This window comes from Oryctolagus cuniculus, chromosome 3, assembly GCF_051225735.1.
Source record: "Oryctolagus cuniculus isolate XC-2025 breed Fujian yellow rabbit chromosome 3, ASM5122573v1, whole genome shotgun sequence".
NCBI lineage: Eukaryota > Metazoa > Chordata > Mammalia > Lagomorpha > Leporidae > Oryctolagus > Oryctolagus cuniculus.
Genome location: NC_142869.1, coordinates 42,104,998 through 42,130,539, shown reverse-complemented (window position 1 = coordinate 42,130,539; position 25,542 = coordinate 42,104,998). Strand labels below are relative to the sequence as shown.

The window sequence follows — 25,542 nt, the reverse complement described above, 5'->3', positions numbered from 1 at the left end:
CCTCATCAAACACATGTCATGTCAGGAGGTTGGGAATGACAGCCTCTAAAATAGGACCAGAGGGAACTGGGAACATTATCAATCAATAACTCAGACAGGTAGAAAATGTCCTAAAACTTGAAGGTGGAATTTCTACCTCCTTCCCAGGCTAGACACAAAGACCAGAGCTATTGGCATTAGACTGATTGCCCAAGTGCCATTTTGGTGACTTTGTACTTGTTAGGAAAATTTTTCAGAAACTGTCCTTGGGACTTAGTTTGAGATAAGAAGAGCTCTTCTCCCTCCCTACCCCAGATCTCTGAAAGAGCAAGCATCACTTTCCTGCTCTCGATTTTCATTCTCTAGGAAAATAACCACTGAAATAGAAAATCTATTCATAGAGTCACTGCCTTTTAAGAATGTTAATGTTATATAATTATGTTTTGCAAATAAAAGTAATGTGATGTATTTTTTTTTTCCATTTAGGATTAATTTTAGGGATGTGGAAAAATAGAAAAGTGGTTCCTGAAGGAGTTGCCTGGTGTTAGAGCCAGCAAATGGAGGTGTTTAATGTATAAACATTTACAAAGCTCCCTCTTCGTGCAAGCCACTATATTAAGTGCGATGGTAGATAAGGCAGAGTCTATGTCCCAATAGTTTATATGACCCAGTTAGGCTCCATTCGGCCTTAGGAATTTATGGTTGGTGGTTTGCATGTATTCATCATCATTTAATATAGTTTATGAGTGGTGACACTGGAAAACAATTTGTAACATCAGTAGCACACTATCAAAATTCGTTTGTTTGGAGCTGGCATTGGAGCATAACGGGTTAAGCTGCCAACTGTTATGCTGGCATTCCATATGGGTGCCGTTTCCAGCCCTCAGCTGCTCCACTTCTGATCCAACTCCCTGCTAATTCAGCTGGGAAAGCAGTGGAGGATGACCCAAGTGTTTGGGCTCCTGCACTGTGTGGGAGACTCAGAATAAGCTTCTGGTTCCTGGCTTCAGCTTGGCTCAGCTCCAGCCATTGTGGCCATTTGGGGAGTGAACTAGCAGATGGAAGATCTCTCTCTGTATCTCTCCTTGTCTCTCTCTTTAACTCTGCCTTTCAAATAAATAAAATAAATCTTTAAAAAAATCATTTGTTTGGAAAGGCTTGATCTTTTTCATTCTTCAAAAATATTATTATGCATATAATGGTAGTATTATTTTGAAAATCCATCTTTAACCCCAGCCCTAACATTTTACTATAGTCATGTTTCTGTGTTTGATTAAAGGACAACACTTGAGTGTTTCAAGAACAAACAAGTTTTAAAAGGTCAACAACAACTCATCATTTTACTCATTCACTCTTTCCTGACAACTGCAAAAGGTCATGGATATGGTCCCAAATTCTTCCAAATTTTTTTCTACTAACTCCAATAAGGCCATTTTGTTTGCTTAATTTACTTATTACCTTCAGTGATTGGTGAGATCTATATTTTCTTTCCTCATAGTATTTTTCCTAAGTAACCTTGCATTGACAGGACCAAGGTTCTTACCCAGGCTCTGTTCTCTCACTTTAATTTTCAACAGACTGAAAACTCCACCATCTAGTCTCTACTTATCTCTAATTCTACAATTGCACCAATTGTTCCCAAATTCTGTTTTTATTTCCCAACATATTTATTGAGGTATAATGGACAAACTCATGATTACATATATGTAAAGTATATAATGTGATGTTTTAATTTACAAACAGATTGTAATATGCTTACCAGAGGCTTTACTCACTAGCAGTACCCCCTTTGCTAACCTCATTTCTCATTTCTTTCTCATGTACTTGAACTCTGTCTTTCAGTCAGGCTGATTTATTTGCCATCTCCATTTCATTGTCATCCTTTCTGTTCCCATTCCATATACCCTGGGATTCTTCCCCAGCCTTTTCTCTTCTCCATCCATCTAAGTCCAGCCTTTTGTCCTAACCTCTTGAAAAAAATCAACCTTATTAAGAAAACTTTTTTTACTTTATTCAGCACACATTCAGTACATACCATATTTAAAGAACTTTAGTAGATTCAGTGTAATACAAAGGTGAATAAATGGGGACAGGTGTCAGATGGGCAGTCATACTGTAAAGTATGATGGCTATGAATGTGAGAACAGATGGATTTTCCACTTATAAAATAATGCTTTCTCATTTGACCTATCATTTTCTGTATATCTTTAGGTTTTTAATCAGCCAACTGAAAAAAAAAAACATGTTTTAAACACCTACTATATGCAAGGTACTGGGCAGGATGCTGGAGCAATGAAATGGGGTGAAGCAGGATGTCTATCCATGGAGAGTGGGTAATCCTGATGGCAAGCCACCTGCAAAGGGAGGGGCAGTTACACACAGTGTCTAGTGCACCAGATGGTGTTTTATGTCCTGAACTGGAGTCTGAGGACTTTGTGTTCTGTTGGACTTTTCCCAGTGACATGTGATATACTCCCCCACCCCTACTTCCACCAAGTACTCAAAAGGATTTTATTCCCAAGTAAGTTTGAAAGATAAATATTATGTAACATTTATATAATTTTCTTTACATAACTGAGTTTTTAGTTCTTTAATTTTCTCATCTAAGTTTTCATGCATAGTCAAGAAGTCTTTGCCTAACATTTAATCCTTTAAATGTTTTAAAATAATGTGAAAACATTTGAATGATTAGTGTTTGAATATGATTTGTTTGAAAAAGCTCATGGAAAATGTGTATTATGAAAAAACCATTGGTTGCAAAACTTTTTGTGTCAAATGAACATTTTAGTTCCACTTTCCCATGAATGTTTTGAAGTTCTCTCATATATCATTCAGAGGTGAAACAGTTACAAGGGTTTAAGACTGCAATAACATGCACGGCATTCTCCAAAGGTGGCATTTTTAACCTTAACCTACAAGTTAAAACATTACTATGTCAAGCACAACAGATTTTTTAACAATAAAAAAGAAACCAAAAACAGTCTAAAGAACATAAGTCAAGGGTTATTTAATCTTTTACTAAGTCAGTTGGGGTGCAATTTGGAGATCTGTTGATTGTGCTAGCATGAGTATAAATCCAGCAGAAGTCAATCACTGTCTAACTGTACTCTCAATGGAACCAGAACACTAGCAGGTATCACAATCCAAGCATAATGGGATGGATTAATGACATTCTGTTATTTCAATGTTACCACCAATATATATTCAGCCTCATAACAGGAAACAGTTCTTTGTGTAAGTATATACTTCCCCACTGTAGGTATGATTATTGAAACCAATTTAGATTGAGGCCATAAACAAGAGTGTCAATTTGTTAAGTCAACAACAGGAGTCACTGTGCACTTACTCCTCATGTAGGATCTCTGTCCTTAATGTGCTGTACATTGTGATTTAATGCTATAACTAGTACTCAAACAGTATTTTTCACTTTAGGTTTCTGTGTGGGAGCAAACTGTTGAAATCTTTACTTAATGTATGCTAAACTGATCTTCTGTATATAAAAAGAATCGAAAATGATGTGAATGGAAGGGGAGAGGGAGTGGGAAAGGGGAGGGTTGCGGGTGGGAGGGATGTTATGGGGGGGAAGCCATTGTAATCCATAGCTGTACTTTGGAAATTTATATTCATTAAATAAAAGTTTAACAAATGAGTTTTAATAAAAAAAAGAAACCAATTTAGATTGAAATTGGGTAAGTCAAAGAAACTCTCATTATGATATTTGTGTGGAACTTTATACTAGTTGATATTTCCAAAACTATGTTGGGGAGTGGTTAGTTATTCTATTACTTAAAACACCCATGTCTCACATTAGAATATCTGGGTTCAGTGCCTGGCTTCAGCTCCTAACTCCCACTTCTTGCCAGTGTAGAATTTGAGAGGCATCAGTGATGGCTCATAATTGGATTGTAGCCACCAACATGAGAGACCTGTATTATGTTCCTGGAATCTGGCTCCTGAACTGATCCAGAGCCAGCCATTGTGAGAATTTGGGCATGAACATGCACATGGGAATTTCTCTCTCTCTCTTTTCTCTCCTTCTCTCTCTCTCTCTCTCTCTCTGTCCATGTGCTCAATCAAAGTGGATTATTTAAAAACAAAGTGTTGTATAACTTGGTACATTGAAACTTCCTTCACTTGTGGGTACAAAATGTTTTCTGACATAAAAGGGGAATTGTCAGTATTTGGCTGGCTTCCTTATGGAATATTACACATGCATCCTCAAGGCGACTTTGCATTCCTGAATCCCCAAATTCTTATAACACTTTTAGTTAAAGACAGTAAGGTAGGTAAGCTGCCTTGAGAATTCTGGAGAAGGTCATGGAAGTTAGTTACCTGGCCATTTTGTGAATGAACCTAATTGTAATGAAAACTGGACAAAAACAACAATTTCTCAAGATTATTCAAAATATAGCTGATGCCTGTTTTGAAGATAGGACAAGTAGGAAAAATAAAAGGTAAAATGAGCCCTTTATGCAGACAGCAACTCACAAAAGTGAATCCTGTTCCTGTGACTATTATGAATGTGAGTATAGATGCCCTTTGGCCTAATCTGGGCGAGTTCTCTTTTTCTGCACCATTGTCAACCAGGCTTGGGAATGTGTCACAGCACGAAACCCAGGACAAGGACTCTTCGGGTACAACAAAGGTGGCATACTTGCAGGAAGATTGCAAGTATTCTTTGTTTCTGTTTCACTGTGAGTTAACAATTTTGATAGCATTGATTGCTTAAAAACAAATGATCAAATGATTATTTTATCTGTTTATTTTATCAATGATTGTTTTATGTTTCATTTAAATATTTTTTTATTGGACAGGCAGAGACAGACAGTGAGAGAGAGAGAAAGACAGAGAGAAAGGTCTTTCTTTTTCTGTTGGTTCACCCCCAAAATGGCCACTACGGCTGGCGCGCTGTGCTGATCCAAAACCAGGAGCTAGACGCTTCCTCCTGGTCTCCCATGCAGGTGCAGGGCTCAAGCACCTGGGCCATCCTCTGCTGCACTCCCGGGCCACAGCAGAGAGCTGGACTGGAAGAGGAGCCACCGGGACAGAATCCAGCGCCCCAACTGGGACTAGAACCTGGGGTGCCGGCGCCACAGGTGGAGGATTAGCCAAGTGAGCCTCAGCACCGACCTCATTTAAATATTTAAGGAACTTGACCATTAGAGGAGAATATTTTCATTCTAGTTGGCTAATGTGTGTGTGTGTGTGTGCAATCTTACATATAGGCCAAGTTAATAAAATTTGGAGCTTTAAGAAATCTGCACAGATGAGGCACTGTACAACCAAAGAACTGAAATCTAATGTTTTGATTAGAAGGAAGGTAAGAGATGGATGGACTATTTCAGTTCTTTGGAGGACAGAACAGAATCAAGTCTGGAGTAGACTGGTTTTTGCTGACTCACATATTTTCAGGCAATAATAACCTTTTCAAAGCTCCTAACTATTCCCTGATAAAGCAGTAGAAACAATTGTACATTTCTTTCTGAGTTTCTTAGGAAAAATACTTACAGTGATTGATATGTGTTGAGAATTAGAGTTGGAGAGAGAAGTAATCATGACAAAAATTATTTTAATTATTTAATGAATGCTTCTTTGTTAAATATTTATCAAACAAGTTACTGGCCATAGGAATTCTGCATTTGAATATGATAGCAGTATCACAGAACTACTTCAAAGCTTAGGTCTGCTCCTCAAGACTGCCTGGGTACTAGTCTAAATATTGCATTAACTGTCTTTATGCAGTCATCTGTAAAGTGGAGTTACCTGTGATACCCTGTTCTTTTTTTTTAAGATTTTATTTATTTATTTGAGAGGTAGAGTTACAGACAGTGAGAGGGAGAGGCAGAGAGAAAGGTCTTCCATCCACTGGTTCACTCCCCAACTTGCCACAGTGGCCAGAGCTGTGCTGATCCGAAGCCAGGAGCCAGGAGCTTCTTCCCGGTCTCCCACGCCGGTGCAGGGGCCCAAGTACTTGGGCCATTCTCTACTGCTTTCCAGAGTATAGCAGAGATCTGGATTGCAAGAGGAGCAACTGGGACTAGAACCGGTGCCCATATAGGATGCCGGTACCATAGGTGGAGGATTAACCTACTGGTGCTGGCCCAATACACTGTTCTTAAAGTGACCTCTAAGTGGAAAGTTCTGTGGTTCTAGAGATTTAGATATAATTCAGTGGAAAGTTGGAATCCATGGAAATTTTTTGAGTCCTAATATAATGAAATCTCATCATTTCTGTAGCATAAAATATTTACTTGGACACTTCTATGATCCTGGGCACTTCTTTTTGAGAAGAACTGGAAGGACATTTTTTCCCCACACAGAGTAGACTATTTAGTCCATCTTTGTCTAAAATCATTATTGTTCCCTTCAGTAAAGTTTTCTTTTAAGTAAATGATTTTAATCTTAACTGGCAACTTTATGTATCCCTACTTTGGATACATCAAAATGTGTAAAGCAATGCCAATCCTTATCTGGGTAAATCCTCTATTCTTAGATATGAGTACAAAGGGGTGGTGAGGAAATAAGATCCATTATGAGATATTCGTGTGGCAAAACTAAAGTGAATAGAAGACTCTTTGTACTAACACAACAGGCAGTGGCAACTGGGAGCTCAGGCTGAGACATCAGATATGTAAATCAGGCCACTGCCAGATTCTATCAATTGAGTCAGCCCAGCATTACTGAGTCAGGGGACAGACTCCCAGCTGTGGATAAGCTGAGGACATCTAACCTACTCTGTGTGGCTTTTGCACTTCATATTTCATTTCCATCAGAATCAGCAGAGACCCAGAAAGGAGATGAAACTCAAATCACCCGTTTTTAATTCCTGACAACTTAAATAAATTGGGAAGAAAGTTTGAAATGGTTGTCTTGAATGTGATATGAAATTATTGGTGCATTTTACTCACTTATATAATTTGCTTTTTCTGCAATTACTAATATAATTGAAAGTTGATTGCAGAAAATAGAATATAATTATTTTTCTAAATGAAATGGAAACTATTATCATAAGGAAGATCAAATGCTCTTAAAAGAAAAATCATATGAGCAGTGATTTTAAATTACAGGAATATTAATGATGAAGTATTTTCAGATACAGTTGCAACTTTCATTTTTAAAGGATTTCAGGCTATCCTCTAAGAAGTTTCAAAGATAAATTCCTTTGTTTTATAGGTTAATTCATATTTGACTATTTTTATTAAGTGATTTATTAACAGTGGGAAAAACAGAAAATACTTACACTAAGGGGTTAACAAATATTTACTTGGAAGCTTTTGATGAGGCCTTGAATTTTATAGGGTTTTTTGTTTTAGTCCTGATTTATTTTATCCCAAATAAATAAAAAAGTTTTAACATTTATTATTGATACAGAAATAAAATATTTTCTATAGATAAAATCTCTTAAAAATTTTATAGAAGATAGGCATTTGGCCATCCATTAAGATATGGGGTGGGACACCCATGTCCCACATCAGAGTGCCTGGGTTCAAGTTCCAGTTCCACTCCTGATTCCAATTCCCTGCTAATGTGCACATTGAGAGGCAGCAGATAATGACTCAAGTAGTTGGGTCCCTGCCACATGTGTGAGAGACCTTAATTGAATTCCTGGCCCAGTTCCAGACATTTAAGGAGTGAACCAGCAGAAGGGAGCTGTGTCTGTCTCTGTCTCTCTACCTCGCAAATAAATAAAGTTAAAAATTAAAAAAATAAACAATTTTAATGAAAAGCTTTTGGTTGTTTTTAAATTGGAAAGGGAATTAAGAACATGCAATAATCCACTCTGCCTGTCAAAAAAAAAAAAAAAAGAAAGAAAACATGCAATATTACAGACAAATGGAGAAGTCTAGGGGGAGAAAAGAGTGGAGAGATCAAAAGACTAAAGAGAGATTTGAGTTCCAAAACACAATTAGAGGTTTGAGAAGTTGTAAGTAATAAATAAAATAATTTGTTGTGCATGTGTGATAATAGTAGAAGGAAATAGAAAGAAAAAATCAGAAAAGTAAAATAAGGGGGAAGGTAATTATATTAATGGACTATTGAGTCTCAAAATGCAAAGGAGTAAGAATGAATCCCTGCTCTACTGGAATTAATTTCCTAGGGAAGTGAGGATGTGGAACATAACATACGTAAACAATCAATTATAGTTTAAGATAGGAGATATGAGATTCTGTGAACAGACTAACGGATAGATTGTCCTGGGAATTTGGAGATGACAAGGGGAGGGAAAGGGAAATCAGGAAATGAGTGACTGAAATAAGCCTTATGGCCTGGTAGGATTTTGACAAGGAAAATTTTTAATAAGGTTTCCCTCATAGAAAGGAGGAGCATGTAGAAAGTGGAAGAAGTAGGATGCTGAGGAAAGTGGGATTCTTCCTGGTAACTGGGGCCTGAAGAATTGGGAAACCACGGGCAAAGGCTGCTGAGGTAAATGGATGTGAACACAAAGAAACTTAAACTTAAAAATGCTCTATTTCATTTAATAACCAAGAGTGACAGTGACAAAGCTGAGAATTGATTGGCAGTGTGCTTTACATAGATAATTCTGAAGTGATATAGAGAGCAATGAGACAAAAAGTTCAGGATCTGCCAGACGGGAATTCAAGCCTGCATCTAAGTGCCTCTAGTAATCCCTGTTTTGTGTTCAGATTAAGTTTTTGCTTTTCTTTTATCTCCTAAATATGAGGAAGAACAGGCAGTATTTGTCTTTTTGTATCCATCTCTTTTCACTTAACATAATGTCCTCCAGTTCTATCCATCTTGCTGCAGCATCTCATTCTTTTTTATGCTTGAATAGCATTCTATTGTGTAGATATACCATGTTTTCTTTATTCATTCATCTGAGGATGGAAACCTTGAGTTTGTATTTTGGCTATTGTGAACAGTGCTGCAATAAATGTGGTGGAATAGGTTATCTCTTTGATAAAATGATTTCATGTCTTTTGGCTCTATACCCAGTAGTGGAATTGCTGGGTCATATTGTACTTCTGTTTCTAGTTTTTAAAGAGATCTCAATACTGCTTTCCATAGTGACTGTGTTAATTTACATTCTCACCAAGAGTGTGTAAGAGTCCCCTTTCTCCACATCCTTGCCAGAATTTGTTACTTTCTTTTTGATAATAGCTCTTGTAATAAGGGTGAGGTTTTGATTGCATTTCCTTGATATCTGGTGATATTGAGCCTTTCGATATATTTGTTGACCATTTATTTGTGTTTCTTCTGAGAACTGCCAATTCAGGTCCTTTGCCCATTTCCTAATTGGATTGGTTCATTTTCTTATTGTTGAGTTTTTTGAGTTTCTGATACATTCTAGATATTAATACATTGTCAGATAAGTAACTTGCACATATTTTCTCCCTTTCTATCAGATGTCTCTTCACTCTATTGTTAGTTTCCTTTGCTATGATGTCTTCTATGATCCCATTTTTCTAGAATTGTTTTTGTAGTCTGCATTTTTGGAGTCATATTCAAAGAACCATTGCCTACATCAGTGTCTTCTTCTATATTTTCTTCTAGCAATTTTCTAGTTTCAGATCTTATATTTAGGTTTTTGATCCATCTTGAGTTGATTTTTGTATGTGGTAAAAGGCATGATTCTGATTTCATTATTCTACATATGTATATCCAGTTTTGCCAGCACTATTTATTGGAAAGATTAACCTTTCTGCAATGTATGTTCTTGGCACCTTTGCCAAAAATCAGTTGTTCAATGTATGTAGATTAATTTCTCAGTTCTATATTCTATTGATTTATCTGTCTGTTTTTATGCTGGTATCATGCTGCTTTAACTATTATAGCTTTGAAGTATGCTTTGAAATCAGGTATTATGATACTTCTAGCTTTATATATATAAAGCTATATATATGTATACATATATATATATATATATATATATAATGGATCAATCTGGCTATTCTGGATCTTCTGTGGTTTCTTATGAATTCTTTCTAATTCTGTAAAGAATGTCATTGGCATTTTTATAGTGATTTCATTGAATATATAGATGTAGTATGGATTTTTTTTTAAAAAAAAAATAGAGTTACTTAGAACCACAGAGAAAGAGGGAGAGATGGGGAGAGAGAGATAGCCCATCTTATGGTTTACTCCCCAAATGGCTGCAACGCCTAAGGCTGGACCAGTCCAAATCCAGGAACCAGGAGCTTCATCCAGATCTCCCACGTGAGTGCAGAGTACCAAGTACTTGGGCCATCTTCTGCTACTTTCCCAGACACATTAGCAGGGAGCTGGATCAGAATTGGAGCCTCTGGAGCTCAAACAGGTGCCCATATGGGATACCAGCACTGCAGATGGTGGCTTAACCCACTGCGCCACAGTGCCAGCCCTAGTATGAACATTTTGAAACTATTTTTATGATCTATGAACAAGAAATATGTTTCCATTTTTGTCTTTTTTATTATTTCTTTAATCAGCGTTTATAAATTTTACTATGGAGATCATTCACTTCATTGACTAAATTTACTTCTAAACATTTAATTTCTTTTTATATCTATTGTGAAAGGAATTTTTTTCTTGATTTTTCTCTCAGTAAGACCATTATTGGTATATAAAAGTGCTATTATTTTTTGTATGTTGATTTTGTATTTTACAGTTTTACTTAATTGTTTCATCAGTTCTAGCAGCTTTTTGCTGGAGTGTTTAGGATTTTCTATGTACAAAATCTTACCTGCTTAAATGGATATCTTTATTACCTCTCTAATACAATGCCCTTTATTTATTAATCTTCTATAACTACTCTTGCTAGTACTTTCAATACTATACTGAGTAAGAGCGTGAAAGTAGACAGTAGAAAGTAGTCTTATTCCTTATCTGAAGGGAAATACTTCCAGCTTTTGCCCATTCAGTATGATATTGATTGTGGGTTTGTCATATAGAACCTTTATAATTTTCAGTTATATTCCCTATATAATTTGTTGGGAGGTTTTTTTTTTTTGTAATCATGAAAGGATGATGTATCTTGTCAGTTGCTTTCTCTGCATCCAGTGAGATGATCATATGCTTTTTGTTCTTTATTTTGTTTATGTGATTTATAATGTTTATTGTATCCCTGCTTGTAAATTCCACTTGATTGTGATCTTTGATCTTCTTGATGTATGATTGGATTCACTTTGCTTACACTTTGTTGAGAATTTTTACATCTCTAATCAGCAAGAATATTAATACATGGTTTTCTTTTTTGTGTTGTGTCTTTGGTTTTTGTATCAGTGATTCAGGCAGAGTTTAGTATTTTTCAATATTTTGAAGTAGTTGAGAAGTATGAGAATTAGTTCCTCTTTACATGTTTTGTAGAATTCAGTTGCAAAGCCATCATGTCCTGAAACAACTGTGTTGTTTCTTTGTTGATTTTCTGTCTGGATGATCTGTTTTATTGATGCTAATGGGTTGTTGAAGTCCCCCACTATTATTGTATTGGAGCTTGTGTCTCCCTTTAGGTCTAATCATTTTTGTTTTATATATTTGGGTGATCTTGTGTTGGCTTCATAAATTTATGATAGGTATATCTTCCTGCTGAATTGATCCTCTTATCAATATATAATATTCTTTGTTTCTTTTTACAGCTTCTGATTAAAAGTATGTTTTATTTGATGTGAGTATAATTATTCCAACTCATTTTTGGTTGCCATTGGCATGATACATCTTTATTTCAGCCCTTCAATTTTGGTCTATGTGTGTCATTACCTGTGAAGAGAGTTTATTGTAGGCAGAATATAGTTGGGTATTTCTTTAAAAATCCATCTGGCCAACCTGTTTTTTGACTTGGAAATGTAAACCATTTAGAGTCAAATATAATATGTCAATAGATAAGAAATAACTTCTGTGATTTTATTGGTTGCTTACGGATTGTTTCATATATTATCTGTTTCTGCCTCTCTTTTTACTTACCTTTGTGTTTTGATAACTTTCTGTCATGATAAGGTTGGATTTTCTTATCTCTCTCTTTTGTGTATCTGCTCTGTTAGTGAATTTTATATTGATGTATGTCTTTCTGATGGTGGTTATGATCCTTTTACTTCTAGATTTCTGTAGGATTTGTTTTGGTGGTGACTAATTCTCTCAGAGTTTTCTTGTCTAGAAAGTACTTTATATTTCTCCTTCACTTTTTTTTAGATTTCTTAGGTTTTCTTCCTTTTTTTTTTTTTTTTTTTTTTTTTTTTTTTTTTTTTTTTGACAGGCAGAGTGGACAGTGAGAGAGAGAGAGAGAAAGGTCTTCCTTTTCCGTTGGTTCACCCTCCAATGGCTGCCGTGGCCGGCGCACTGCGCTGATCCGATGGCAGGAGCCAGGTACTTATCCTGGTCTCCCATGGGGTGCAGGGCCCAAGCACTTGGGCCATCCTCCACTGCACTCCCTGGCCACAGCAGAGAGCTGGCCTGGAAGAGGGGCAACCGGGACAGAATCCAGCGCCCCGACCGGGACTAGAACCTGGTGTGCCGGTGCTGCAAGGCGGAGGATTAGCCTAGTGAGCCACGGTGCCGGCTCTCCTTCACTTCTAAAGGAAAGCTTCAGTGGATATAGTATTCTTGATGGGATGATTTTTTTTTTTCAGACCTTGAGTATATCTTCACATTTTCTTCTGGCCTGTAGTTAATCTACTGAGAAGACTGCTGTTAGTCTAATGGGTTTTCCTCTATATGTAACTTGGCCTTTTCCTCTTGCTGCCTTTATGGTTTTCTCCTTGTCCTTAACTTTTGACAATTTGACTGTCATCTGCCATGTAGAAGGTCTGTTTTGATTGAGTCTGGACGGAGTCCTTTGAACTTCCTGTATCTGGATGCCCATATCTCTCTCAAGATGTGAGAAGTTTTCAATTATTATTTCTTCCACTCAGTTCTCAATACCTTTTTCCTTTTCTTCTTCAGGCATAGCAATAATATGACAATTTGTTCATTTAGTTGTATCCAATAAGCCTCGTTGTCTTTCTTCATTCCTTTTAACTGATTTTTTTATCTGGATGGATTACTCAAAACTATTGTTGTCAATATCAGAAATTATTTCTTAGTCTATTCTTTTGTTTAAGCTCTCAATTGTATTTTTTATTTCACTGATCAAAGTTTTCAACTCCAAAATTTCTGATTGATTCTATTTAAAGATCTCCCTGTCTGTGTTGAATTTCTCAGTCATTTTTTGCATTATTTTCCTGATTTTTAAAAATTGCTTACCTTTATTCTTTCGTATCTTACTGCATTTTCATAGGAAGATTATCTTGAATTCTTTTTCAGGCATTTCATAGATTTGCTTCAAATCAGTTTTCTTCTTTTCTAAGTGTCATGCTCCCTTGCTTCTTCATCTTTCCTGTTGACCCTATGTTGATGTCTGTACATCTGATATAACAGTTCCTGATTTTTTCACTGAGTAGCTTTCACTGGAAAAGACTTTTTAGTTTGAATGAAATGAGGGGAGTCAGATTGGTAGTTGCTTTGGTTTTGGTTCTGGTTGAGCCAGAAGTGTAATCTCTGAAGGTTATTTAGCTACAATCAATGTTGATAGTGTCTATGAGTGCCATAGTTGTCTAGTGTAGAGCAGCTCGTGTGGATAATAGTATGACTTTGAAGTTCCAAAGAGAGCTATCTCCTTGTCCGATCAGGCAAGCCTAAGTGATGCTGAGTCTTGTGGCATCATTTTCTTTGGCTGCAGAGCTATGTGATGCGAATTGAATCTTCCCAATTTCCTGCTGGGTAGACATGGATGATGTTTATAGCACTAAAACACCTAGTCTCAGCACTGCGGGTTGCACATGGGACCTTTCATATTGAATATAGCTTGTTCTGGAGATTGTGCAGTGGAATATGTGAACCTGAAGCAGTGGGATATAGATAGTGTGTTCCCTAGGTCCCCCAGGGTGGGTTCCAATAACTGTGAGGAGTATAGTACTAATAATCACAGTCCTGGAGCAGCAGGACAAGACGGGTACCTTCTTCAGGTCCCATGGGAAAACACAGATTATTCTGGCATTGTCCACTGACAACCATGGAGGTATAATAATTGAATGGAGGAAATGTTATCCAGGTCTCTCAGGGCAAGTGCAGCTGTTCCTTGCACGTACAGAGCCAACAGCCAAAGTCTCAGACCTGCAGGATGCAGTCGAAACCTTATCCAGGTACTACATTTCATGCCCAGATTATGTCAGGGGTTATGCACTGGCAGACATGAGTCCAAAGCAGTGGACTGCAAATAGGGTTCTTCCCAGATCTCATGGCATGAATGCAGGTGACTGTGGAATAGAGCTGCAACATTCCCAGTCCCAGAACTGCAGAACTTGGAGTGTCCTTATCTATGTTCCACAGGTTGATCACTGGCTATGCTAAGGATTGAACCCTAGCTTGTGCATGCCTGAAGCAATGGGATGTAGATAGGACCTTCTCCAGGTCCCTCAAATGAGTACAGGTGTCCCTGGGACTTGCAGACAGTCATGGACCAACAGCTGTAGAATGCAGTGGAGTCTTTACCCAGACCCCTCGAGGTGAACTCAGGTAACTCTGTAGAATATAGCTATAACAGTCCCAGTCCCAGATCTGTATGACTGAGATGATATCTTATCTAGGTGCTACGCAGTGATTGCATGCTACACTGTTGATTGTGCATTATAAAATGTAGGCGGGCCTGGAGCACAGGAATGCAGATAGAAGCTTCCCCAGTCTCCACAGGGGATTGTGAATGACTTGGACATATATAACCAATACAGACCCACAGCTTCATGATACAGTGGGGTCTTACTCAGGTCTCACAGGTCAAGTGCCCCCCTTATATTGGGGATTATGTACTGATAGCTGCCAACCTGAAGTAGATGAATAGAAATAGGGTCCTCCAGGTGTGAGTTACTCTAGGGATTACAGCAGCAACAGCCACAGTTCCAGAGCTGCAGAACATGGAAGGGAGTGCCCCAACTTCCACAAGCACGCAGTAGTGATGCTAAAGCTTGAGCTAGGAGATGCAGAATGTCTTGTGAGCTTGTTCATTGTCTGCTGCTGGTGCCAAGCCCCAAGAAGCAGAAGGGAACTTCCGTAGTGCAGAGTGCAGAGTGTGCAGAGTAAGTGAGCATGTCTCTGGGGCTCATGCTCAGCAATCCTACAGCAGGATGCAGAAGGCCTGGTTGTCTGCCCTGTGAAGCACCCTGGCTTCAGCCTTGGTATGTGCTGCTAGTGATAGGGCTGCGTGGTGTCCTCTAAGATAGAATGGAATTCAGCAGCATTTGTTTTGCAGAAGCTCAGGGCTGGTGCCTTGGGGATGGAAGGAGACAATACGGATTCCCTTTTTTGAAGCAAAGCAGTTTCTTGAGTCCCAGTCAGTTTTCTAGACTGGATTTAAAGCCAGTGAGGACTGTGGGATTCTCCTGTAGTTAAGGCTGCTGCTCTGCTATGATGATGGGACTCAAGGAGCTTTCTGCTTACATTTCTCTTGCAAGATGGCATTCCCCTGCCTTCACCCTCCAGCATGGGAGACAGAGTAGGAGCTACAATGTGCTTTTTCCTGCCTTTACTGGCTTTTGGAGGCTCTGTGCTATGTAGAGTTCTGTTAACTCACTGAAGTTTTCCCTCGGTCTCCTGGAAACATTGTCCTTCTTTTTTGTTCTGACCCTTCTCTGTGGTAGAGGTGAGTGTAGGTCCTTTCTATTCAGTCTTCTTGGATCCAATCATAAACCATTTCCAAAGGTGACCTTTGGCTGCTTCTGGAAGGCTAAGTAGATTTTGAAAGATGGAGGTGGTCCAGGAAGTGGAAATAAGGACTTAAGCTAAGCATGTTGTGGTGAGGAAGAAAATAAAGGGGTGCTAATAGTACAATGGGCAAAACCTGGTGGCTGGCAAAATGTAGGGGCTCAGCTTCGGGACAGATGGAGTCATAGAGGATATCTGGGGTTTGAGCCTGGCTGGTGGTGGGGCATCTGGGTGAGACATAAGATGCTGGCAGAACTCACAGTCACAGGAATCTAGTCACGTAGGAAGCTCCAGTTTTTATTTTTTTTTAAATCAAGCTCTGTATAAGGCTTTCTTTTTTTTAATTGAGCTTTTACTGTTTTATTTATTTTTTCGCACTAAAATTATCTTTTTAAAAAACTTTTATTTAATAAAATAAATTTCCAAAGTACAGCTTTTGGATTGCAATGGCTCTTTCCCCCCCATAACTTCCCTCCCACCTGCAACCCTCCCATCTCCCACTCCCTCTCCCCTTCCATTCACATCAAGATTCATTTTCAATTAACTTTATATACAGAATATCAATTCAGTATATGTTAAGTAAAGATTTCAACAGTTTGCACCCACACAGAAACACAAAGTGTAAAGTACTGTTTGAGTACTAGTTTTACCATTAATTCTCATAGTACAACACATTAAGGACAGAGATGCTACATGGGGAATAAGTGCACAGTGACTCCTGTTGTTGACTTAACAATTGACACTCTTATTTATGGCATCAGTAATCTCCCTAGGCTCTTGTCATGAGTTGCCAAGGCTATGGAAGCCTTTTGAGTTTGCCAACTCCAATCTTATTTAGACAAGGTCATAATCAAAGTGTAAGTTCTCTCCTCCCTTCAGAGAAAGGTACCTCCTTCTTTGATGGCCCGTTCTTTCCACTGGGATGTCACTCACAGAGATCTTTCATTTAGGTGTTTTTTTTTTTTTTTTTTTTTTTTTTTTTTTTTTTTTTGCCAGAGTGTCTTGGCTTTCCATGCCTAAAATAATCTCATGGGCTCTTCAGCCAGATCCGAATGCCTTAAGGGCTGATTCTGAGGCCAGAGTGCTGTTTAGGACATCTGCCATTCTAAGGGTCTGCTGTGTATCTCGTTTCCCATGTTGGATTGTTCTCTCCTTTTTAATTCTAGCAGTATTAGCAGACACTATCCTTGTTGATGTGATCCCTTTGACTCTTAGTCCTTTCATTATGATCAATTGTGAACTGAAATTGATCACTTGGACTAGTGAGATGGCATTGGTACATGCCACCTTGATGGGATTGAATTGGAATCCTCTGGCATGTTTCTAACTCTACCATTTGGGGCAAGTCTGATTGAGCATGTCCCAAACTATACATCTCCTACCTCTCTTATTTCCACTCTTATATTTAACAGGGATCACTTTTCAGTTAAATTTAAACCCACTTAAAAGATGGGCCAATGACCTCAATAGACATTTTTCAAAAGAGGAAGTCCAAATGGCCAATAGGCACAAGAAAAAATGTTCAGGATCACTAGCGATTAGGGAAATGCAAATCAAAACCACAATGATGTTTCACCTCACCCCAGTTAGAATGGCTCACATACAGAAATCTACCAACAACAGATGCTGGAGAGGATGTGGGGAAAAAGGGACACTGACCCACTGTTGGTGGGAATGCAAACTGGTCAAGCCACTATGGAAGTCAGTCTGGAGATTCCTCAGAAACCTGAATATAACCCTACCATACAACCCAGCCATTCCACTCCTTGGAATTTACCCAAAGGAAACGAAATTGGCAAACAAACAAGCTGTCTGCACATTAATGTTTATTGCAGCTCAATTCACAATAGCTAAGACCTGGAATCAACCTAAATGCCCATCAACAGAAGACTGGATAAAGAAATTATGGGACATGTACTCTATCGAATACTATACAGCAGTCAAAAACAATGAAACCCGATCATTTGCAACAAAATGGAGGAATCTGGAAAACATCATGCTGAGTGAATTAAGCCAGTCCCAAAGGGACAAATATCATATATTCTCCCTGATCAGTGACAACTAACTGAGCACCTACAAGGAAACCTGTTGAAGTGAAATGGACACTATGAGAAACAATGACTTGATCAGCCCATGTACTGATTATTGATGAACAACTTATTACTTTATCCCTTTTAGTATTTTTTTTTCTACTTAATACTATGGGTTGAACTCTTTAATTAACACACAATTATTCTGAGGTATTTAAATTAAGCTCTGAATAAGGCTTTCAACAAATAGCATATTCAAGAAGATGATTAAGAGAGTAAACGAAGAAGCTATTTATAAAGATATGGGCCAGGGTTAGAGGGCCAAGAGTGGATAGTGAGCGTTCAAGAATTAGCAATGATTATCCCTCTTAGTAGTTTTTTTGTCTGTTCTACTTAATATGACTGGTTTAATTCTGTAATTAATACACAGTTATTCTTAAGTGTTGAAAATTAACTGAAATGTGATCCCTGTTAAACATAAGAGTGGGAATAAGAGAGGGAAGAGAGGTATAATTTGGGACATGCTCAAGCTGACTTGCCCCAAACAGTAGAGTTAGGAAAACATACCAGGGGATTCCAATTCAATCCCATCAAGGTGGCATGTACCAATGCCATCTCACTAGTCCAAGTGATCAATTTCAGTTCACAATTGATCATAATGAAAGGACTAAGAGTCAAAGGGAGCACATAAACAAGTCTAGTACCTGCTAACACTAACCGATAGAATAAACAAAGGGGAGAGTGATCCAACATGGGAAGTGAGATACTCAGCAGACTCATAGAATGGCAGATGTCCTAAATAGCACTCTGGCCTCAGAATCAGCTCTAAAGGCATTCGGATCTGGCTGAAAAGCCCATGAGAGTATTTCAGGCATGGAAAGCCAAGACACTCTGGCAAAAGATCTCTGTGAGTGAGATCCCAGTGGAAATAACAGGTCTTCAAAGAAGGAGGTACCTTTCTCTGAAGGGAGGAGAGAACCTCCACTTTGACTATGACCTTGTCTAAACAAGATAAGAATCGGAGAACTCAGAGGGCTTCCATAGCCTTGGAAACTCATGACTGGAGCATAGGGAGATTACTGATGCCATAGACAGGAGTGTCAATTGGTAAAGTCAACAACAGCAGTCACTGTGCACTTACTCCTCATGTAGGATCTCTGTCCTTAATGTGCTGTGCATTGAGATTTAATGCTATAACGAGTACTCAAACAATATATTTCATTTTGTGTTTCTATGGGGATGCAAACTGTTGAAATCTTTACTTAATGCATACTAAACTGATCCTCTGTAAAAAAAAAAAAAAAGAAATTGTCAACTCCCAACTTGACTCTCACTGGGATTAAACATGACAATAGGTCTGATCTGATTTCATCATCATTTTAAAAAAATCATCTATTATTTTTCACTTTATGTTTCTGTGTGGGAGCAAACTGTTGAAATCCTTACTTAATGTATACTAAGCTGATCTTCTGTATATTAAGATAATCGAAAATGAATCTTGATGTGAATGGAAGGGGAGAGGGAGTGGGAAAGGGGAGGGTTGTGGGGGGGAGGGACGGTATGGGGGGAAGCCATTGTAATCCATAAATCGTACTTTGGAATATTATATTCATTAAATAAAAGTTAAAAAAAAAGAATTAGCAATGATGGTAGAAAGCTGTCATCAGGCCTAAAAGGGTGAGGGAAGGAGCCATTACTGGCACTCAGTAATATCTATACCTGCCACCTATGAGGACTGTGGCCCCTTGCAAAGTAGAAGTCATCAAACCATAGCCCAACTGGGAAGGAACTATCTAGGGAGTAACTACCCCAAACCACTATTTTCCTGCCTGCTGCCCTTGGCCCCTTGCTGGTGCTTCCCACTGGCTGATTGCAATAAGAAGTCAGAAGGCAAGGAACTCTGGTTGGTGTTGCCCATAAAGATCCACCTCTTCAGCACAGAGCATGTTTAAGAGTGTAACTGATGGGACAAACAGAATACCCAGCACAGGTAACTCTTATTTTGAGAATTTATTCATTCGTAAACTCTATATGCATACTAACATCCAATATATACATAAGAAAACATTGAAAACAGAAACTAGGATAGGATTTTAAAATATTTTTAGTTATAAATCTTTATGCTCTTGTAATGTAATTGAATATATCATAGTTGATATACTGTCATTTTCACATCTTGATGTGGCTGATAAAATTGTTGTTTATAGGCATTGTGCTTCGTCTTGGAAGTTGAAAGACTTACTGCAGTTTAAAAGTTTTATTCAGTCTAGATCTCTGTAGGTGTAGAGTTTAGATTTTCATAGTCAATTTAGCCCTCCAAATAGACTCAACCATTTCAGGCAGAGGGTATGAATAATTGATTTTTGTTTGATTAAATTGATTATCATGATATTTTATGCATTCATTTGAGTAGGTGTCCTTGCTGAACCATAAGCTCTGTGAAGCTATAGGCACATCCGTGCTTGATCCTCAGTTTTGAATCCCTTATAATTATAGTGACTGTACAATTGATATTTCTTAAATAAGTGAATAATATGTTTTATTCCTCTTAGTTTTTAAGGCACTAAAATTTTTGACTCAAAGGTCTTTTCTGTTAAATGTTTGTTGACATCACCCACTTTGTATTTTAAAAGTGACTATACAAGACTATAATATGTTAAACAGCATTTATTCATTGTGAGAGCGGGAAATATGTCCTATTCAAGATCTTTTGTGTTCATTTTGGATTTTACCTTGAACAACTTTCAGATCATTGATCCAGACAGATTAACATGGAATAACCAGATGAATTGGGACCATTACTTAGAGTAAAAGAGAGGCTGGAAACTCAGGATCTGTTAATTCAGTTTGTTTATTGTTTGCCTTTGTTTAGTTACTTCTGCATTTCCAAAGAGCCCCAATCCTCTATCTTTCTGATCAAAAATCACAATATGTAGTTGTTATCTTCTCCATTTCTTCACATACAGGTTCTTTTCTCCATTAGCACAAAGTTGTCTTATTTCCCTACTTCATTTAGTATGTTGGTTACCTCTTAGACATATTTACTTTCTACCTAAATGTAGAGAGCACAGATAACCATTTCAGTATTACTGTCTCCATGCTCAATTTAGTTCCTTGCTTTGAAATCTGATCCAGTTCTTATTCTTACCAGTGGAGCCACCCAAATCCAAGGTGCCAATTTCATTTATGTAATCAGTAGTGCTTTTGCTCATCATTAGGTGAATCCATATTCTGGTTCTCAGTATTATTCGAATAGCACTTTCCTTGATATTGCAGCAACCTTTAGGGAAAAGGGGTGGAATGAGAGGTGTTCAAGAATATGCCCTGGGACTTAAAGAATGCAAGTACATTTATTTACTGGTCATTTGACACTCACTGTATGCCAGGCATGTTACATAACTGGAACAATCATAAGGAAGGTGATTCTAGCTTTGGTGTTAGAACAGGTGAGGGTTGGAACGCAGATTCTCCTTCCCTCTCCCATCTCTTAGTTGCTGCCATTGCTCTCCATTTCTGAAAGTATCATGTGGGTCTCAATGTTTAAGAATGCTTGACAACTACCTTTTCAATATTTATTTTGTGACAGATGATTCAAGAAAGCCGGTTTCTCATAGAAATGGCAGACACAGTCCAAGAAAAGATCGTACAATGTCAGAAAGCAGGTAATAACTTTTTTCTATTTTGTTTGTAAACTATAATGATAATTCTTGACAGTCTTAAAAAAGTTCTGTTCCTCTATTGTACTTTAAGTTACACTTAAGTCTTTGTTTAGTACAGAGGAAATCCAGATGATTAATAGGTAAGTTCTATGTGTGTATATTGGTGAGTGGTATCTGAAGATATTTAGATGGATGAAGATTTCTGAATTCATATCAAAACTTTTACTACTGATGTGGAAGCTATGGTTCTATTTGGCCCCTTAAAATCCATTGCAACAGTTTGAACCATAATCTTATTAATCTTCTATGTTGATGTCCCATCTACTCGTCCTCACTTTAGATTCATTCTTTCTTTAAGGATGGCTATATGTCTATGAGAGCACCTCTGTTTATTAACATTTATCAATATACACTCCTGTGATTTTATCTCTTGAATCCATGTGCTCCTACATCCACACACATAGAATAGTATTAATGGTGAGTAAGATGACAACAATGACAGTTACTTGACAAATATACATACACAGTTCTGAGCAAAAACACTATCTTAATTGTAATAACAACAATGCAAGGTTCTCATCCTTATATCCAATTTGTAGATGAGGTATCTGAGATTCTGAGAGAATTATCAAAGATCCCGTATCATCACATGGTGAAACTGGCCTTTAAATCTAGAACACAGTCTAAAGATGATATGTACTTTATAGAGCAGTAAAAAACAATGAAATCCAATCATTTGCAACAAAATGGAGGAATCTGGAAAACATCATGCTGAGAGAATGAAGCCAGTCCCAAAGGGACAAATATCATATATTCTCCCTGATCTGTGACAACTAACTAAGCACCTAAAAGGAAACCTGTTGGAGTGAAATGGACACTATGAGAAACAATGTCTTGATTAGCCCTTATCCTGTCGAGGAACAACTTACTATTATATGCCTTTTATTATTGTTTTGTTCAACGTAATACCATTGGTTAAACTCTTTAATTAATACATAATTATTTTTAGGCATTTAAAATAAACTGAAAGTTATCCCTGTTAAATATAAGAGTGGGAATAAGAGAGGGAGGAGATGTACAGTTCGGCACATGCTCAACTGGACTTCCCAAACGGTAGGGGATTTCAATTCAGTGCCATCTTACTTGTTAAAGTGATCAGTTTAAGTTCATAATTGATCAAAAAGATAGGATTAAGTGTCAAAGGGATTACATAAATAAAACTAGTGTCTGCAAATAATTGATAGAATTAAAAAGGATACAACAATCCAACATGGGAAGCAGGATACACACCAGACTCATAGAATGGCAAAAGCCCTAAACAGCACTCTGGCCTCAGAATCAGCTCTTAAGGCATTCGGATATGGCTAAAAAGCCCATGAGAGTTTGGCATTCATGGAAAGAAAAGATATTGTGGCAAAAAAAATGACCTAAATGCAAGATCTCTGTAAGTGAGATCCCAGTGGAAAGAACGGGCCATCAAAGAAGGGAGGCTTTCCTCTGAAGGGAGGAGAGAACTTCCACTTTGACTATGGCCTTGTCTAAATAAGATTGGAGTTGGTGAACTAAGAGGCTTCCATAGCTTTGGCAGCTCATGACAAGAGCCTTGGGTGATTACTGACTTCATAAATAAGAGTGTCAATTGTTAACAACGGAGTCACTGTGCACCTGCTCCCCACGTAGGACATCTGTCCTTAATGTGTTGTACTATGAGAATTAATGGTAAAACTACTACTACACCAGTACTGTATATGTTGTGTGTTTGTGTGGGTGCAGTCTGTTGAAATATTTACTTAGTATATACTAAGTTGATCTTCGGTATATAAAGATAATTGGAAATGTATCATGATGAAGACTGGGATGGGAGAGGGAGTGGGAGATGGGATGTTGCAGGTGGGAGGGAGGTTATAAGGGGGAAAGCCGCTATAATCCAAAAGTTGTACTTTGGAAATTTATATTTATTAAATAAAAGTTGAAAAAAAGATGGCATTCATAACTGACTAGATGGCAGATTTAGATATTTCAGTTGACAGAAAGCCCAAAGATAGCAAGACTCAATACTTCTATGCTAGGCACTGCTCTGAGAGCTTTATATATGCTGGATCATTTAATCTTCATTGAAATCTAATGAGGTAAACTTGTTGTTTCCAGTATTTCATTAGTGAAAAACTGAAGCCCAGAGAATTTCAAGGACTTGCTGGGACTCACATAGCTAGTAAACGGCAGAGCCAGAATGTCAGCCTGGGCTCCTCAGTCAGGCTCCTTGCCATATGCTATGTTTATGGTGTTTATGCTCCATTAATAAAAATACAACAATAGAATAGGAATTGCAGAAAATGCTGCTCCTGAATGTATCTGCACTGTTCAACTCAATGTGACTGGGCAATACAGTGGCCCTGTCTGGATGCCATCGTTAAAGAACAATCATTAGTGGCTGACACATGTTAGAATTTTTTTCTTTTTTTTTAACTTTTATTTAATGAATATAAATTTCCAAAGTACAGCTTATGGATTACAATGGCTTCCCCCGCCCCCCATAACGTCCCTCCCACCCGCAACCCTCCCCTTTCCCACTCTCTCTCCCCTTCCATTCACATCAAGATTCATTTTCGATTCTCTAATATTTAATATGGAAAAAGGAGGCTCAAGGGGATTTAATCATTATCTTTCTTCAAATATCTAAAGGGCTGCAATGTGGAAAAGAGATCTGGGTCCTTGCAGATCTGGGTCCATTCAGCACAGAGTAGAAGTTCCAGGGAAGATTTTTGACTCAAGATCAATAGTAGATTTCCAAAGGTGGAATGAACTGTCCATAAGACAACATGATCCCCATCCCTGAAGTGCTAATTCAAGGTTCAAAGGCTTGAAAGGCAGATGATGGTGATTTTTTTTTTTTTTTGTAGTATTCAAGCTTGAGTGAATGTTTGAACTAAAAATATCTGAAGGCCATTCATTCCTAAATCTTAAACACCTGGATGTTTCCAGAATGCTATTTTTAAAAACATCTTTTTATTTTTCGTCAGCATGTACTAGTTAGTGATTGTTATCTCTGTGGGCTTCAGGGTGTGCTGTTAAATTATGAGGGTAGTTCATAAGAAAAGTAAGATGCATGCATTCCTCACCTGTGGTTGCCATTCCCGCATAACATCAGACCATTCTATGCAAAAGTCAAGAACAGGACAAACAAGTTGAAGTAATTTGTTAGAAGAATTTCCTTCTTAATTTCTCCCATCGTTATCTATGGCTGCTCAAGTGTAATTTAACCAAATGCATTGAAGATTGTTAGTTTTCCCCTTTTTAGTGAAATGAACAGAATGGAAAGGATAATTCAATTTAGGGCTTTAGAAATTAGAGTGCACAGGAATGTGAAGTAATGTTTACTGATAATATTTTCATAGCAAAATGCCCATTTTCCTGGAATTTACACTGAGATAGCTTACATGTTCTTTTTCAAAGGAATGGAGTTCCATGAAGAACTTCATAATTTGGGGGCAAAAGAAGGCTTGAAAGGAAGAAAACTCAACAAAGCAACTGAGAGCTTTGCTTGGAACATTACAGTACTGAAGGTAGGAGAAATGCCCAGATGTCCCTTTGCCTGCATTTTTCTCCTAATTTCTTCATTGTGTAGAGAAGCATCAGTGCTTAAATACAGTGATTTGCATTTTAAGTCTTGTGCAGCCTGGTCACCAGGTTTGTGCTCTCAGGGGTGGGAAGATGTACTTTGAGATGGACACACTTTTTACTGAATGGGGCAGTCAGGTTTGTGGTGAGAGTAGAGGATGGCACGTGTGGGAATTCCGTTGCCTGGTGTTTGTGTGTGTGTGTTTCTAATCTCATGAGCACTTCTGTTCACATCAACATGGCTCTTGTTTGTGGGAAAAATAATGCCAAATGTTTCTGGGGAAGGTTCCAACACAAGTAATTTGGAAAAGACTTAAACTACAGAGTATCTGGGACCATTTAGGGATTTTATTTTAAGAACAGGCCCTATAAATATATTTCTTTTTCAAAATTGCTTTAGAAATCAGGTTCAGATCATGAATTGCTCTCTGCTGAAAATTAATTTTAGGATTTTGAAGCAAAAATGCCACTTTTTATGTTTTCTTACATGAAAGGAAGAATGATTTGTGTAGATGGAGTGATTTTTCCTGACAGTGTGATGGGAGAAAACAACCACAAAAGAATAAAATTTGATGACACTTAAAAAACAC

General features: G+C 37.8%; 1 protein-coding gene across 2 annotated transcripts in view; it reads left to right on the top strand.

Moving 5' to 3' along the window:
* The window catches only part of PLCL1 (phospholipase C like 1 (inactive)), a 451,746-nt gene that overhangs the window by 380,109 nt on the left and 46,095 nt on the right, over positions 1-25,542 (top strand). For both annotated transcript variants that reach the window (XM_089330113.1, XM_002712372.6), the window contains exons 4-5: positions 21,262-21,337; positions 24,788-24,897. In XM_089330113.1, the coding sequence (XP_089186239.1) occupies positions 21,262-21,337; positions 24,788-24,897 (186 nt within the window). The remainder of the gene's footprint in view (positions 1-21,261; positions 21,338-24,787; positions 24,898-25,542) is intronic.